This window comes from Acartia tonsa, chromosome 4, assembly GCF_053477335.1.
Source record: "Acartia tonsa isolate MP-2025a chromosome 4, ASM5347733v1, whole genome shotgun sequence".
NCBI lineage: Eukaryota > Metazoa > Arthropoda > Copepoda > Calanoida > Acartiidae > Acartia > Acartia tonsa.
This window is the reverse complement of record NC_137263.1, coordinates 17,289,668-17,306,755: the sequence shown is the minus strand read 5'-3', so window position 1 is coordinate 17,306,755 and position 17,088 is coordinate 17,289,668. Positions and strand designations below refer to the sequence as shown.

Genomic DNA, 17,088 nt, shown 5'->3' with positions numbered 1-17,088 from the left:
TAATTTTCCAAATGACGCCGCGCGTACATTCAACACACATAATGTTTTCCTTGCAATTTCATAATACATAAAAATTGTGCAAAAATGTTGAATCTAGTGCAGTTCACGGGAAAATGTTCCTGCTAGGTTTTCGTGTTTTTCTTTAAAAAAGCTTTCCAGGTACATCACTGGATCTTGGTGTGTGGCATAGCTCAGCCGTTAATAGACTTTAAAGTTAATAGATTTTAGGGTATAATCGATACCAGGAACATTTTACCGTGAACTGCACTAGATCCCAATTTTTTCCCCTTATTATTTTAGAATGTCTACAAATGACTTTGAATTGAATTTTTTGCATTGTTGTTGATTGTGAAATCTTATAAACAGAGAACACAATGCAAATTTTTGGCAAAGTGATATCTGCAATTTATTTTTATTCATTTATGGCACAAATAATTATGCCAAACTAAAGTGTAATTAGAAAAGAGAAGGAAGCATTAAAAAGTAGTTTAAACTTGCAATCAAAGTTTTATGGCTTGTAAAAAGTAAATGTACTTTTATATAGAGTTTTAGTACATAAGATTAACCACAAAAACTTAGGCATAATCTACTTTTTGTTATGAAACTTTTATTAAACTTATGTTATTTTTAAACATTTTTATACCACTCTTACTATTTTCTACGCAAACAGAATCTCAAAATTATTTTTGTAAATACCTAAAAGACTTTCTTTATATTTATTTTAATTATCATTAACTTATTTTAAAACAATCAATTTTTGTAAATAATTTTAAAAATCATTAGTCTATTAAAAATGTTATTTTTCAGAAGTGAAAATGAAAGTTAGTATTATTTTGGTAGGCTTGCAGATATCAATAACTCAATCCTTCTGGTGGCCATTTGATTCCAGCCAAGAAAAGGTTTTTAATATCATTTTGTTATTTAATCGTACTTGTAGGGAAAGGATATTAGGCTGTGGTTTATTACACTAGTCCCAAAGTTTTTGATAGCTTTTTCTTATTCGTTCGCAAAACAACTTTTGGGAATTGAATTATAATTGTTTGGTTCATAGGGTACAAGTGCTTCAACCACTAAATGATTTTAATCTACAGACGGGTAATTTTGTGTTAATTAATTTGCTGGCCATTGTCTTATCCCTGTAGATCCGTGAAGGAAAGTCTCTCCAAAAATAATATTAATTACACAGACTGAATAAAAAATCTTAAACTTTTAGCCAAATATTTTTTGAAACCTTAAAATTATTTTTATTATTTAATTGCTAATTTTTCATACAGAAATGTTAGTTATATTTATAGAAACGTCTGGTTATGCAGATAAAATTTATATAAATTAGGTAACTGTGCGCCATCTAGTTGTTTAGATATTTACTAAAATTACAGTCTCATTTTTTTCTGTTCAGTCTTTATTTACTGGTTAGGTATACCTATCTCAAATTAGGCACACCTACTTCCTTAAATTCGACCGACCATATAGCACACTTTAATAATATGTACAAAATGATATTTGCTCTATGGGGAGTTGATGAAAATCTGAGAATCCCACCAGGACTACCTGACAGAACCAGACCTGAACCACCAAACAGGCAGAGGCCGCCTCCACCAGCATCCAACTTACGCCACCCAAAACCTCCAGATATTGGCAAGGATCCAAGGTTAACCTTAAACATCTCAAATTTGGATAATCATGATTTGGAAGAAAGGTTTGATGGACCTCGGAGAGATTTTGGAGTTCGTGGTGGCAATGATCCCAGATTCCAGCAGGAGATTAGCAACAGACGAGGGACCCAACAACCAATACATGAAGACAGGATAAGAATTGATAATAATAATGACAGGCATAAACGTCCCGACAAGCCAAGATTAAATTCAGAATTATCTGGACAACAGCAAGGCCCTGGGAACAGGTTTAGAAATAAACCACAATCTGCAGACAGTGCTTACAATAATAATGATAAAGATGATAATCTTAATACCAAAGAAGACCTAGGTATGCATGCAAGACCAAAAATTAGATTTGAAGCACCTAATAAGGAACAACCAAATAATCTTAAATCAGAATCTGACAACAAAACTGTTGATGACAACCTAGATACTAAAACAATTACAGGAAACAATACGGCTTCGGATATATTCAATATGGCAGGAATTCCACAGCGGCTATTTTCTATAGATGGCTCACCAGCAAGTACCATGGATAGCCTTTTCCTAGAACATGTTGCTGACCTAGTAGCCTCTACAGTTTCAGGACCTCTAAAGCATACAAGTACTGCTGGACTCTCTACTAGTGACACACCTATTAATAATGAAAACCCAAACGCCACTGAAATGAAAACTGTTCAGGACAATGTCAATGATAAGGTTAACCAATTAATTACACCATTGCCGTTAAAAGACAATCCAGAAAAAATGCCAATTAAGGCAAATGTAACAAAATTGCAACAAAATGAAAATTCAGCAACAATGCCAATAATGCCAAGAGAGATGATACACGAAACTCCAAAGAACAGCGACAGATTCAGAAATATTTACAAAGAAGTTCTGCAGAAGAGTCAAAGAAGCCGTAGGCCGCCTCCTAAAGTGGCGCCACCTGTGGATTATTTTGACTACTATTATTACTACGACGAGCTTATACCAATTGACAGAATGGGAGACTATTATCTCTACTATGACGAGTATCCGGAGCAAAGAACATTTGATGTAAGACCTTTTGGCTTTAACCGAGGTATATTTTTTCTTTTTATTAGCTACTCTATTACTATACGTTGGTACGTCCATTTAACATAAAAACATTGTGCGATGTCGAGCAAAGTTTTAAAATTAATGTCATAACTGTTTTATGATATTTTTTCTTCTTTTTTATGTTATATTCATTATTGAGTATGGTATAACAACTTTTTCTTTATATAACTTTTAGTTTAAGTTAGAAAATTTAGAATTATTTGAAGTGAAGCTTTTCTAAATTAATTTTTTAACCCGTCCGTTACAAATAGCTGTGATAAATAACCTAGGGATGTAATTAGTATCGTTCTATCTATTTTACGAGGAAATCCCGGCCGGGCACACAATTCTATAGAGCAGCTCTGCTACTTACAGAGGGTATTGTCCTATACAGGAAAAAAATAATTGATTAAGCACACTGTAATGGGATGACAAGCTTGTAAAAGGATTTTATCTGAAAGTTTATATTGATACTTGAGGACACAAGCGAGAGAAATCTTGTTGTATATATGTTTAAACTTTGTAAAGATATTCTCTTCGCATTCTTCAAGAATTTTCCTCCATTACCCAGGCTCTAATCTTTCTTAACTTGCTTGAAAACTTTTCAAATACACTGGGAATTCAATAAATTTTAGAAAAATTTTCGTTGAATGAAAGTTAGTACATGTTGGTGTTGTATGTACTTTCAAAATGTTCAGCAAAAATAGAAGTAACATACTCTACTTGACTAGGGGGAATATTGGCACGCTCTGTTTTACTTGTTGCCATTGGCACATTCAGCTTGACTTGATCCGAAGCTTTGTTATAGAATCAATAATTTCTTCCGGCCTCTTCTTAGATTCCCATTTAAATCCTTGTATCTAGCACCCATCTCCCACCCCAACCCTACACAGGCTCCTAACCCTATGGGGCTCTTCCAAACATATTTGGAAATAATAACGTTCTTTATTATCTTTTACTTAATCAAATATCGAATTAAAAAGGGGTTAAAATTCTATACATTTTGAAATCAAACTAAATAAAAATAAAATATAATTTATTATAAATCACCTTTAACAATTTTTATTAATTTCGGTTGTATATTTTTTGAGATTGGATCATATGCAATGTTAATGATGAATAATAAATTTTAGAAAAACTTTTAAAATGTGGTTTAAATAATTTCTAATTATTATATTTTTTATTAAAAGGTAAGAAGGAAGAAGAAGAAGGAAGTATAATCAACCCTCTGGCGGCTCTGATAGCCCCGCTAGCTGGTCTAGCACTGCTGGGCGCAGCTAGCGCTGTGGCGGTCAACCCAATACTTCTACAACTGGTTACTATTAACAAGGACAGAGGAAAGAGAGAAGCAGAGCCTTTAGTTGATAGTCAAATTGAAGGTAGGCTAATGATTTATTCAGGCCTCGGCAGCCGTGCGTCATCCGCGTTTAAGCCTCAGTAAAATCGACAAATTGTAACTTTAAAATTAAGTTGGGAATGACTATACATGTTCCTCAACAGACAATTCATTTTTTCTAAATTGTTTTTTATCCCACTAGCGGGTTTTAATTTGAATCTTATGCGCGGCTGTTGAGACTTAGATTTATTTAAGATTAAAACACTTTTTTCTTTATAATTGAAACAAGATTTATAAAGTTAATTGCATAAAATTTTAAGTTTTTTAAAAATAATATGACATAAATCTGTTAACTTTAAAATGATTAATTTTTATGATAATTATCCAAATGAAATTTATACAAATGTTTTTTTCTTGTATTATAACAATGAAACTTAACCGGATTGTAAATCTTAATAGTTACCTCTTCCTTATTATTCCAACAAAGAAAAAAAATCAATTTTTTTTCTAGAAGAAAATAAAATATTCTTTGATATTATTTATTAGAATTGAGGAGTCAGCAATTTTGTGTTTTTGATGTGTTAATGTTTGTAGGACTAGAAAGTTTAGCTGCTAACCAAGAGTTTAGAGCCAAGATTAAAGAGTTGAGGGTGCTTGAGAGTTTTATACGTAGCATTCCAGGTATTAATATTAATATATTAACAAACAGTGCCTTCACTCCCAGCATCAAGGTGTGTGTTTGATCCTCACATACATGGTGGAATATAAATTGGGATTGGGGGTAAAATTTAGACAAGGATAAATCTATTGGAAATAATCCTAAAATAGACACAAACCTGCTCGTGCTCAGGACCCCTCGCAACCTTTACTGAAAATGACAGTCGACATGGTCTAGTGCTGTTCGAGTGAAAGACAGATGAACATCCTACTTCTATTAGAAATAACTCATCCTTTAATTAGTTTATTTAACTCAAAAAAGGATGGACCATTTTATCCCACTGGAAAATTTTACATGTGTTTGTGTGACATTATTGTATCTTTATAATATCTATGCTTGACTTAGGATTTCTATAGCATTAAGTTATTCTGCAACTCTTAGAGTTGACTGTTTAAAATACCATGTTAAAAATCTTACATACATCGACATTGCTCCTAAACCGTAACGCAGGACTGTTGTAAGAATAAACACTCAAGAACAGACACTCAATGCAACTCTATTTTTAATAAACTTCCCAAGAGTCTAGACCCCTGACAGGAGCCTCAGACGTACAGATGCATTGCCCATGTTAGGGCTATCATAATCCTAATATAATGGACCTTACTTATCCAAATCAATTGACTATTAATTTACACTTTAAACATTTTTTATTTTAAACATGAAATGAAAAAAATATTTTTTTTCAGGAGGTGGAAGTCAAGCTGACATGATGACTGCCGGATTCCTGAGCTGTACAGGACTGCTGGAGGAGTCTAATGGTTGTCTGGAGCTGTTGACCTGCACATACACAGCACATCAGTCACTCTCCGCGGCTGAAAAAGATGTTACATCAATGTAAGTAAAGTTATTCATTGCATCGCATTATAGACAGCTTTCTGTGGATATTTAATAAAAAAATATAGAATAAAACCAGTTTTGTTAGGACTACGGGCCGAAAGCCTGGGCTTACAAAACTGTTATCAATATTAATTAATTTTTATTTTAATATTAGTGGAATATTGTCTGTGATACGATGCTATACACTAGGGTTGGACCGGATATTCGGTGTGGCCGGATATCCGGCCGGATACCGGATATTAAAACTATCCGGCCGGATATCCGGCAATATAATCTTTTATATTTTACAACAAAAATCTCTGTTTTTTTTAAAATCTTAAATGGCTGTAATTTTTTTTATTATTGAAGGTAGAAGAACATTTTTTTTTCTGAATATGTTTATCTTTATGTAAATTTTATATCAGAAATCTCAAAACATAAATTTTGCGGTGGCAGCAGTACTTGGCAGCCGCAAACCGACGGTTGGCAGGTAAACGGCAATGGATTTTATGAAATTGTAATATGTCATGAAGATATATAAAAGTCTAAAATTTGAAATCTTTAAGTAAAAATTTGCGGTCACAGGAACCGTTTAAAGATTTCTGGAGACCTGGAGGTTCAGGACTTGCAGGATTATACCTGGAACCTGAAATCGACTTGATTATTACATATGAGGATGTACGACTATTAGATATTTTAGTATTAGATAACATGAAATGCTTTGTTTAAGTAAATAAATATTTTTACTTTTTACCTGAATGACCTTACCAGATTTGCTGGCATCCTGTGCCGCCAGGAAGGAGGTATTAAAAAATTTCAACTCTCAGTTATGTGTCATACTAATATTTTAAAAGTCACTCAGTTATAGCCCTCTACCTTTTATACACAGAAAATGGGATAAAAAAACAGAGGTGGGGGGGGGGGCAGGCATTCAACGCCACCTCCCCGCCCATCCTCCAACCGTTAGGGGTTGATATTACAGATTGAGGGTAGTAATAGTTAATTAGATTTATTTGCTAAGAAGAAAGATCATTTAATAGTTACTTAATATTTAAGTTTTAACCTTAATTTTATCCTATTATATAAAGTAGTAAGCTTTTTTTGTCTGTAGCGAAGGATCTCGCTAACCGCTGAACCGATATGGTTCTCCTTTAGAGTGAAGCTTCTTATAGGTCCCAGAGTGGTTTTAGGCTGTTTAATTTTTATAAAAAAAGTCGTTGTAAGGTTTTAAGTTATTTTTCTGCACTTTCATGTCCCTTCTAATATCCCTAGATACTAGGGACGCAACCGCTAGTATAATATAAAACACCAGTTTATGGAGACATTTTTTTTGCGGGTATAGTCCCTTTCGTAGCAACGCCCCTTAAGGAGCGATTATTCGTATTTTCACAGTAGCTTTTCTCCTATTTCTAGCCCCTCGCGGGGGACTCTAACCTTGCGGGGCCAATTGCCTAACCCTGCAGGGCAATCACCTAACCAAATATAACCTAACCTAACCTAAAATAACCTATTAAAAGCAATTTTAGAAATACAACGAATCGGCCCTTAAGGTGCGTTGCCACGAAAGGGACTATATCCTTTTTTGATATTTTAATATGTAGTAATTTGTCCGGTTATCCGGCCGGATATCCGGTAACTTGGCCGGATAACCGGATATTTGCCGGATACCGGCGTTGGCCGGATATCCGGCCGGATACCGGATATCCGGCATTTGAAATCAGCCGGATATCCGGTATCCGGTATCCGGCCCAAAAAGTATCCGGCCCAACCCTACGATACATGATTTTTTGGTGTGGCTGAGTAACGGTTCTAAACAAGCGGATATTAATCGGTTTCGAAGCAATACTGAAAAAATACTTTCCGCTAAACGCGACAGAATATTAAAAAATTTTCGGCATCTAAAACCAAAAAATCATTATAGAGTAGCTTAGCTGTTCCAACATTCATTAAAGCATATTTTATTTAAAATAAAAAAAAAATAAAATTGATTTTCTGCGTACTTGTCAATAATTCAGACAGTGTTGTTTTCTAATTTCTAAGAAAAGCTAAATACCCCGAAGGTCATTTTCTACAATTGGACTGATAATTAACAAGGTGTACAATGTCCATAGGTTCAGAATTATTATTCAAAAGTAAGAGTAAACATGTAGTTGATTGTTTTAAAATGCATACTATGACAGCTGAAAAATAAAAACAACATTTTATGTAAATCCATTGACGTTTTCTTCTTTAAATGTGCCTGATGATGATTTCAGTCAGTGGCGTGCGAAGCACTTTGTCTAGGGGGGGGGGGGGGCATTTTGAAGATTTTGTAAAATTTTGCCCCTTATAATTAACTATTAAAAATTCATGGAGGTCGGACTGCTTTTCAGGACGTTTTTGGCTATTTTTGTATCTTTTAAATTTCGGGTATAGTCCGTTTTGTGACATTGCCTCTTAAGGGGCATTTCGTCGTATTTTCATAGTAGCTATTAATAGGTTATTCTAGGTTAAGTTAAGTCAGGTGATTTCCCCGCAGGGTTAGGCAATTGGCCCTTAGGAGCTATAAATAGGTGAAAAGCTACTGTGAAAATACGTCGAAATGCACCTTACGAGGCAATGTCACAAAAGGGACTATACCCGAAATTTAAAAGATACAAAAATAGCCAAAAACGTCCTGAATAGCAGTCCGACCTCCATGAATCTTTAATAGTTAATTATACTCCATAATGATGGGAATGTTAACATTAAGTTTTAGCCTTCTATCTTTAATTGCAGTTGAAAAAATCACATTTCCCCCTTAGCATTACGTACTGACAGCCATAGTGAATTATAGAGAAGCTAAAAAGTTATATCAACATATCCTACCCTCTTTAAATGGCACTTTAAAACTATGTTAATTTTTGATTAAGTGGTGTTTCCAATCATTTATAAGGGCGGTGCGTGAAGCGCACCTAAAAATATTTACTCCCCCTTTGAACTAAAATCAATTAAAGACAACAAGAGTGGCGCATTTTATCAAGTTAGGAATATAGAGTGTAGTTAGTTTTAAGGGTTTTTAATGAAAATTGCCATAAAAAAAACATGTCTTTTTGTAAGGGTATATAAACAAAAAAAATGATCAACTTATCCTGAAAATAATATGACATCATATATAGTTATTCATTTAGACAGACATACAGTGTTGAGAAAAAGGCTTAGATAAATATCAATGCTGTTTCTTTTTTAGATAAAATAACTTTTTGATTAAATATTTGTTGTTTACACATGTTTTTAAAGAAATAAAAACAAAACATACAATGTGATAAAAAGCAGAAACCATTTGGAAGGGCGCGAAGCGCAAATTTTTATCTTCAAATATGCAGGGAGGAGGGAGGGGTTTTTGGGCTATTTATTACACTAGTCCCTAATATTTCATATAAAATTTTCTTATTCGTTGGCTTAACAACTTTGGGGACTTAAATGGAATTTTGATTGGTTGGTTAATTAAGTCGAGTTTCCATACATTTCATCCACTAATTGTAATCTATATAAGGGGTAATTTTGTGTATCATCATTGGGGATGTACAAAATTTCTTTGGTAAAAAGTTTATATTATACAAAATAAAATACTTCCTATTACCTGGTTAGTTATGTTCAATGAAAAAAGATTATAACCTAATTTCTACACTAATTAAAAAATTTGGTAAGGTTAAATGAATAGTAACTGTCTCTGTTAGGCGCGAAGCGCCAAAATTTTTTTTTTTGAGTATTTCTTGATCTTTTTTTTTGGAAACTGGGATAGTTTTGCTTTTTGTAGGGTAGGGGGCAAAAAGGGGCATTTTTTTTGACCAGGGGGGGCAAAATGGGGCATTTTTCCACATTTAGGGGGGGGGCAGGAAGGGGCGGTGGCTAGGGGGGGGCAGGGGGGGGCGTTTTGGTCGCTAGGGGGGGGGGAGATTGTCCCAAATGCCCCCTTCGGTTCGCACGCCACTGATTTCAGTGTTTGACGTATGTAGTTGTTTGCTGTATGGTTTTTTTCAACTGTATTTTTATTTACCCCATGACATCTCAACTATAGACGTATTACCAACAGTGTATTAGTATAGAGTAACAAAGCTGAAAGATATTTGTTAAAAAACAAAATTTCAAGTAATTTTAAATATAATTGCAACTGATTGTATTAATTTTCTTGTCTTTGCGAAAATTTAATTAAATTAAGTTTTATTTGCCCAAAGCAAAAGATCTTAGCAACCGATAGTTTTAGCTTTGTACTTTAGGAGTTTATTATCCCAGTTAAAAATAAACCCTTACAAAAATTTTATATGTTGGAAAAAGCCCTTTGGGGCTAGCGGTAAATATGGCAAAAAATAACATTTTCCATTAATCTTAGAGTACTGTACAGTTTAATGAGAAACAAGCTTCTACCGCCAAAATTGAAAGGAAGACTGCGCCGCGCTGCTAGGTGAGTTAGTTTTTCTTGTCTAGAGAATAAACCAATTATGCTTAATTGCAAAAAAAATGTTGAAATGTTTGGCGCTTTCACTTTAAGTTCCTTGTTGCGCACAAAAACAAATTAAATTAATGGGATGGGGTTGTTTTTCATTTGTTTCTTTATTACGTGCGTTAATGTTAAGTTAGGTTAAATTGGGTAACCCCACTGGATTAGGCACGACCGCAGGGGTTAAGCATGACAAGACACACCCTGTAATTTAACTTTATCAAAAATAAGTGTCGGGGTTTCAAGTCTCAACAGGAACTTTGTGGGAAAACACTCAAATATTTAGACACTTTTAAAGTTACTTCACGCAATTAAATTTCAAAATACATATCAAACCCCTTTTAAGTACTTTTCTCTTGAACTCCATGTCTGTTATTTTTGGGGGTCTTGGAAGGCTGAAATAAAAACCAACCAACTCATACAAGTTAAAGAGTATCTTCGCAATTAGAATACAAATTTTATTTTTCTAAAGCAGGATATTTTTTTGTAAAGTATCAAGGTTATCATTTTTATGACAAATCATATCAAATAATAATAAAATCAAATCTTTTCTTTTACAACTTTTTAACCTAGTAACCACTGGGATAAGCCATAAGAAATGAAATAAATTAGACATATTTTAAAAGTAAGATTTATCTGAGCTGGACCTTTAAATCTTTTCAATGGTGCGCCAAATCGGGGTGAGCCAACTTTCCACCAATGCGAGCATAGCATTTTACGAAATGCCGCGCTGTGATTGGCTGAAATTCGGCGCACCCCGATTTGGCGCACCATTGAAATGATTTAAAGATCCAGCTCTGTTGTTTAAAGCTACAACTTGAGAAAAGAAATTTTGATGAAGATTGTTTTTTTCTTTTATTAACCTATCCCTAGATTATTGTTGAGAACGTGACATAAAAATTTCATTGTTGAATGATTTTGGTTCCACATTTGTTGTTTGTTAGGTCAAGACGACACACACACACACACACTCACACACTCTCTCAAACACACACACACTCTCTCACACACACACACTCATACACACACACACAACATACACACACACACACACATCATACACACACACACACACAAAAAAAAATACACACAACATACACAAACACATGCAATATTTGACTTTGAATTTTTATTACACTGGCATACAATGACATAAGATACATAGGTCTATTCATTTTTTTTTGAAAAATTAAAACAATTTTCTCCATTCTTAATTTACTTTTATTTTTAAAAAGGTAATGGGAAGGGTTCTATGCTCGCAATTCACATTGAGGGAAAGAAACGGGTAATCTTTAATTTAAGAGAAGAACCCACTCAGTCTGTAAGATCTTAATTAAAAGACTGACATTTTTCTACTTTTGATATAAGTATCATTGTGCGTGATACTGATGATTAGGTACTAAGACATTTTCATTATATGCTATTAGGTCGACAACATATTATTTTAATTATTTTTGTCTACTGTATGCCATTTAATAACAGTGGGAAAGGCGTATTATTTAATTTCATTCGCATAATGAGTCAGCTATGATTTATAAATAGTAGCATTGGTTAGAATAAAACTTTGCTAGGTTAAATAATATCGTATAAAAATTTCTCAGCTCGTTTAATGTGAAGAATATGACTTGCCATGTATTATAAGTCAGTTATGAACAGTTGAATTTCTTAAGATAGAGCTAGCTTTCGGGAAATTATATTTTAAATTTTGTCACTGGTATTAATAGAAAGAATCTTTGAAGCTAGTAAAAGTGGCTGACTCAGATTATGACGTAAAAAAATTAACCAATAACAGGCCACTATAAATTTTACCATTGGTCAATTACAGTGTATAATGGCCTCTCATTAGTTAATTAATTTTTTTGACGTCAAAATCTGAGTAAGCCATTTTACTAGCTTCAGAATCTTTTATAACAAACATAAATTAAGGTGTTTGTCTGCTAGAACTTCCTTTACAAGTTTGACGAATTTTGTGGTCAGATGGACCATCTAGCTATATTATGTCTATTATAATATGTATGTATGTAGTAAGATTATGTGGTCAGATGGACCATCTAGCTATATTATGTCTATTATAATATGTATGTATGTAGTAAGATTATGTGGTCAGATGGACCATCTAGCTATATTATGTCTATTATAATATGTATGTATGTAGTAAGATTATGTGGTCAGATAGACCACCTAGCTATATTATGTCTATTATATTATGTATGTATGTAGTAAGATTATGTGGTCAGATGGACAATCTAGCTATATTATGTCTATTATAATATGTATGTATGTAGTAAGATTATGTGGTTATTACTCACAAAACTTTCTCTCATTACCAGCGTATTCAAATCAACCAACATATTATCATTTAAATGAAGGGCTCGGCAGCCGCACATCAGTCGCGAGTAAGCCTAATTGAGTTTGTCATAACTTTAAAATTCAGCTGGATGTCTAAACCTGTTCCCAAACAGACAATACATCTTTTCGCAATTTTTTTTTGCACACAAGCGGGTTTAATTTTGAGGCTAATGCGCGGCTGCCGAGCCCTGTCTCAATGTGTGTAAAAGACAATTATCTTTAATATTAGCGCAGATATAACAATGTTTAGAAAACTAAGATAAACTCTGTAAAAAAGATAACAATTTTAATCAATGTTTCAAGGATAATGAGTAGTCAATTTTTAAAAAAAGTTTTGTCAACAAATCACATAACATGGCATTTTCACCATTATGGGAACAAACTTCATAGTTTGACAATGTTTAAAGGAAGGCGTTTATGAGATAATGTTGGCCTTTAATATTTGGACAATTAAAGTTTTACCCAGAGATAGAGGAGACTTTTTATTACACTAGTCCCTAAAGTTTTATAACAACGTTTTCTTATTCTTTGACTTAACAACTTCGAGAACTTTTATTGAATTTTGATTGGTTGGTTTATTAAGTTGACTAACCAATCATTTCAACCAATAATTGTAATATACAGAAGGAATTATTTCGTGATTCATCATTAGCGACGTATATCATTTTATCGGCCATTGTCTTATCCCATTCGATCCCTGGTTTTACCTTAATTGGTAAATTCTTAGAAGGAGAAATATCATCTAAAGTTACTTCCTTAATAAAACTAGAATATTTTCAACTACCCAACTATTACATGTAACTCTGTGTATATATCATTAATGTAAAATTTTCAACTACCCAACTATTACATGTAACTCTGTGTATATATCATTAATGTAATATTTTCAACTACCCAACTATTACATGTAACTCTGTGTATATATCATTAATGTAATATTTTCAACTACCCAACTATTACATGTAACTCTGTGTATATATCATTAATGTAATATTTTCAACTACCCAACTATTACATGTAACTCTGTGTATATATCATTAATGTAATATTTTCAACTACCCAACTGTTACATGTAACTCTGTGTATATATCATTAATGTAAAATTCTTTTTAATTAGTGGCTTAACTAAGTCATCACTCTCACTATATTCATTACAATTCTATTAATAGAACATTTTTTATTAGATTTCTATTTCTATCTTCTAGTGGGTGCGTCCCTAGCCTTTAGGTGCAATATCCCCGTGGACCCTGTGCCGACTTTCAATTGGGTCTTTAAATACAAGCCATTAGCGTTGTGAATATTAATACAGCTAAGTTGATACAAAAGAGCAGAAAGCAATTTTTGCAAGCAGACCAAAAAGGTACCCAACACTGGATCCAGGTAGTTGTCTGGGTTATACATCTTTAATTGATACATTTATTGGTTAGAATATCTTCTCATCTTAAAGAGTTGCATCAAATTTAGAAAAATATTTTATTGTTTTGTAACATCTGTTTGTTTGGTTGGTGTGCAAAATAATAGGTTAAGTCTTCACAAACTTCCAACCAGGGCTCAGCAGCGCAAAAGCCTCTAAGCTTGTGTGCCATAAATATGAAGAAATGGATTGCCTTTTAGGAACTGGTTTAGACATCTAGCTGAATTTTAAAGTTATAATATTACGATTTCACCGTGGTTTAAACAAGGTTGACACGCGGCTGCCAAGCCCTGCATGCAACTACAGTTAAATACTTGGCTCGGCAGCCGCAAATTTAACTTGTTTAACTTTTACTGACTTGAAATAAAAAGAGCACCAAAAAACAACAAGTGTAACCAAACATCGTGCATTAACACTGTTAAAACATCAAAACAAAGTTTAGTTATCCTTACCTTAGATTCATAAAAGACGACACTCGACCTTATTTTAAAAATTGTTCATTATCAATCATTGTTCAATTAATGTTTTAAATTTACTAAGAGGAAGAATTTAGTTTAATATGCGCAGAGCATATCCATATAATATAGGCCACGAAAACCCAAGGTCAATTTAAAAAAAAATATTTTAGCGACTCCTTCTCAGAAAATTATCTGTTTTTTAAAAGTAGTAGCATGGCTATCTGTCTTTCTGTCTGTATATTTGCTTGAAGGTTGAGATCTCGGTAACCACCGAACCGAAGAGGTTTTACTTCCTAGGAAATTTCTCTACTGGGTCTGTGGTGAATTTAAGCTATTTTAATGAAGGTTGGGACACCACCTCCCAGTTTTTTAAAATTTAATTTTGTTTTAAATCCCCTTCACCATAAGGGGCGCTGCCACTATTTTTTAATATATACCAAGCTTTTAATGATTACCACAAGAAATTAAACCAGTTTACCTAATGTTTCAACAAAAATAACTTTTTAGTGGATTTTCTTTCAACCTTTGAATTTCTTTCACCAAAATTGTTAAATCTTTTTTATGAATATTATATTGTAGGTATTTATCGCATCGTATTATAGACAGCCTTCTGCGTATATTAAAATAAAAAATTATAAGATTAAAACCCAAGGCCTGGGCTAACAAAACTGTTATCAATTATATAACTTTAATTCAAAATTCGTAGAAAATTGCCTTTGATACGATGCTATACATGATTTTCAAGTATGGCTGAGAACCGGTTCTAATATAGCGGATATTAATCGGTTTGGAAGCCATACTGGAAATAAATTTTAAGGATTGAGCTGTGTTAAGTTGTTGCAAATATGTTTAATCTGTTGATTAACTTCAGGACAGGACGAGACAGCCAGGAGTGTTCTCAATTCACCTGCAATTTTGAGCCTTTGCAAACTTGGTGGAACTAATACACACACAAATCACGGAGAAGGGAAGAAATTATTGAAGAATCTAGGAAAATTTATAATTGTTCAAGAATAAATACTATCGTAATTTTATAATATAGGAATTCAAAGATTTATTCTTATGTAAAGAGTATTCAAAGATTTTCAGATTTATCAAACGCAAAACGCACAGTGAGCACAATAACTTTTGGATAAATTCTTAATGCTGTGCCGTGCCACTCGCCTCAGTGGTTAGCAAGATATTAAGGGGCAGACATTCGAACAGTCATAGCTCCATTTTGGTAGATGCTAAATATCTTGTCCTTGGTCCTCTATTAATCATCAGACATAACTACATTTTTCTGCGCCGTGTTAATTTTTTTATTTACTTTGAACACCCTGTAATATTTATTTCAGATTTATATAAAAATTTGATGGTCATATAAAGATTAGGGTAATTTTATATATTTAACCTCATCATAAGTAAACTTATTTTAAATTAACCTTTGTAAATGACAAATTAAAAATCATAGTTTAATTTTTAAGCCTCGAATTTTACAAAAAAAATATTTTTAATGTCTTAGGAGGATTATGATACAATTTTATAAAAAAAATTTTGATGCACATCCCTAGTATAAATTGATATACATACAACATACATGTCATACATGAACCCAGAAACTCTCTCAAGTTAGAATTATTCATTCATATAAACATTGATGATAACAACAATCTGTGCTCTACTTCACCTAACAATCTTCAAATTGTTCAAAGTTCTTGGAGTAAGGGACACCCCTTAGGACCTCCCCTCCCCCTCTAAATAATAAATACCTTGTAAACACTATCCAATATTTCTAGTGGGCTGTTTAGACATTAATTTTTTACTTATCAGCACCTAAATCTAAAAAGAGTGTCAAAATATTCTGTGCGCTTCGCGCCTCTTTATGTTAAATCCTGTGTATGTGTAAAAAAACAACAACAGTAGGTGTAAAATATTTTCCTGTATGGTTTTCAAACTGCTTAATATCTGTAGGTTTAAAACCGGTTTGCAGCCATACTGAAAAATCTTGTATCTTTTATACAATTTTCTACGAATAATAAAATAAATATCATGAAATTAATTTCAATTTTTATTAGGCCGGGTCTTAGGCTGACAAAACTGGAATTAATCTTAAAATATTTACCTTTACTATCCGCGGAAAGCTGTCTATAATACGATGTAAAAAATAACTATTCATGTTTTTTTGCACTGTACATTTTCTATTAAGTTTTATTACAAGAGATAAGGTATTTAAACAATTAAATCGGTTACAACGAAAATTGGCTTTAAAATTTTATGTAAAAATAAATGGGGAATGGAGGGCAGAACTTCCCTTCTAATTTACGATTTATTCAACAAATCAATTGAACTTTGCTTGGGAAAAAGGGTTGAATTTCGCGTGCACGCCTTGCATAAATCAGGCGCGTGCACAGAGATTGAACACAAAGGACCAGGTGTTACTGTTAGCCTTTTCTAGCTAGGGGTGGAGGTTTAAAACCTTTCAAAGAATGTAAATAGGATGTACGTGGATATATTGACGGGGGAAATTTTTCGTCAATTCAGCTTGCTAATATAGACCTCACTTATTGGTCAGTTTGTTCATCCAGTATGAGGGAAGTGGATGGGGTAAACGAGGTGGATGGGTTTACTTTGCCAGAGTACATGAAAATCTGATTTAACATCCAGGTAATAATAGATCGATATTTAAAGTAACAAAATAATATGACGTAATTTATGTTAAATATGTTGACCTAACATAATAATAACAAGATTTTGCCACAGTGCTTGACCAATGACAAGTGTTCCTTTATTTACGTTCAAAAACATTTTTATCTAATACGACACTTAAAAGCACACATCT

The 17,088-nt window shown here is 33.0% G+C and overlaps 1 protein-coding gene across 1 annotated transcript; it reads left to right on the top strand.

Annotated features, from left to right (window-relative positions):
- The first annotated feature begins 1,496 nt into the window (after nucleotides 1–1,496).
- Nucleotides 1,497–15,863, top strand: LOC145318434 (uncharacterized). Its single transcript, XM_080159719.1, has 6 exons — nucleotides 1,497–2,721; nucleotides 3,908–4,096; nucleotides 4,648–4,734; nucleotides 5,458–5,605; nucleotides 9,939–10,010; nucleotides 15,139–15,863. The coding sequence occupies exons 1-6, from the start codon at nucleotides 1,497–1,499 to the stop codon at nucleotides 15,209–15,211; spliced, it is 1,794 nt and encodes a 597-aa protein (XP_080015845.1). The 3' UTR covers nucleotides 15,212–15,863.
- Nucleotides 15,864–17,088: the final 1,225 nt, after the last annotated feature.

Excerpts from the sequence above, each read along its gene's own strand:
- LOC145318434 (XM_080159719.1), top strand. The coding sequence starts at position 1,497 with ATGATATTTGCTCTATGGGGAGTTGATGAAAATCTGAGAATCCCACCA. Across the intron at positions 5,606-9,938 it reads GAAAAAGATGTTACATCAAT|AGTACTGTACAGTTTAATGA; the intron begins GTAAGTAAAGTT and ends CATTAATCTTAG. Across the intron at positions 10,011-15,138 it reads AGACTGCGCCGCGCTGCTAG|GACAGGACGAGACAGCCAGG; the intron begins GTGAGTTAGTTT and ends GATTAACTTCAG.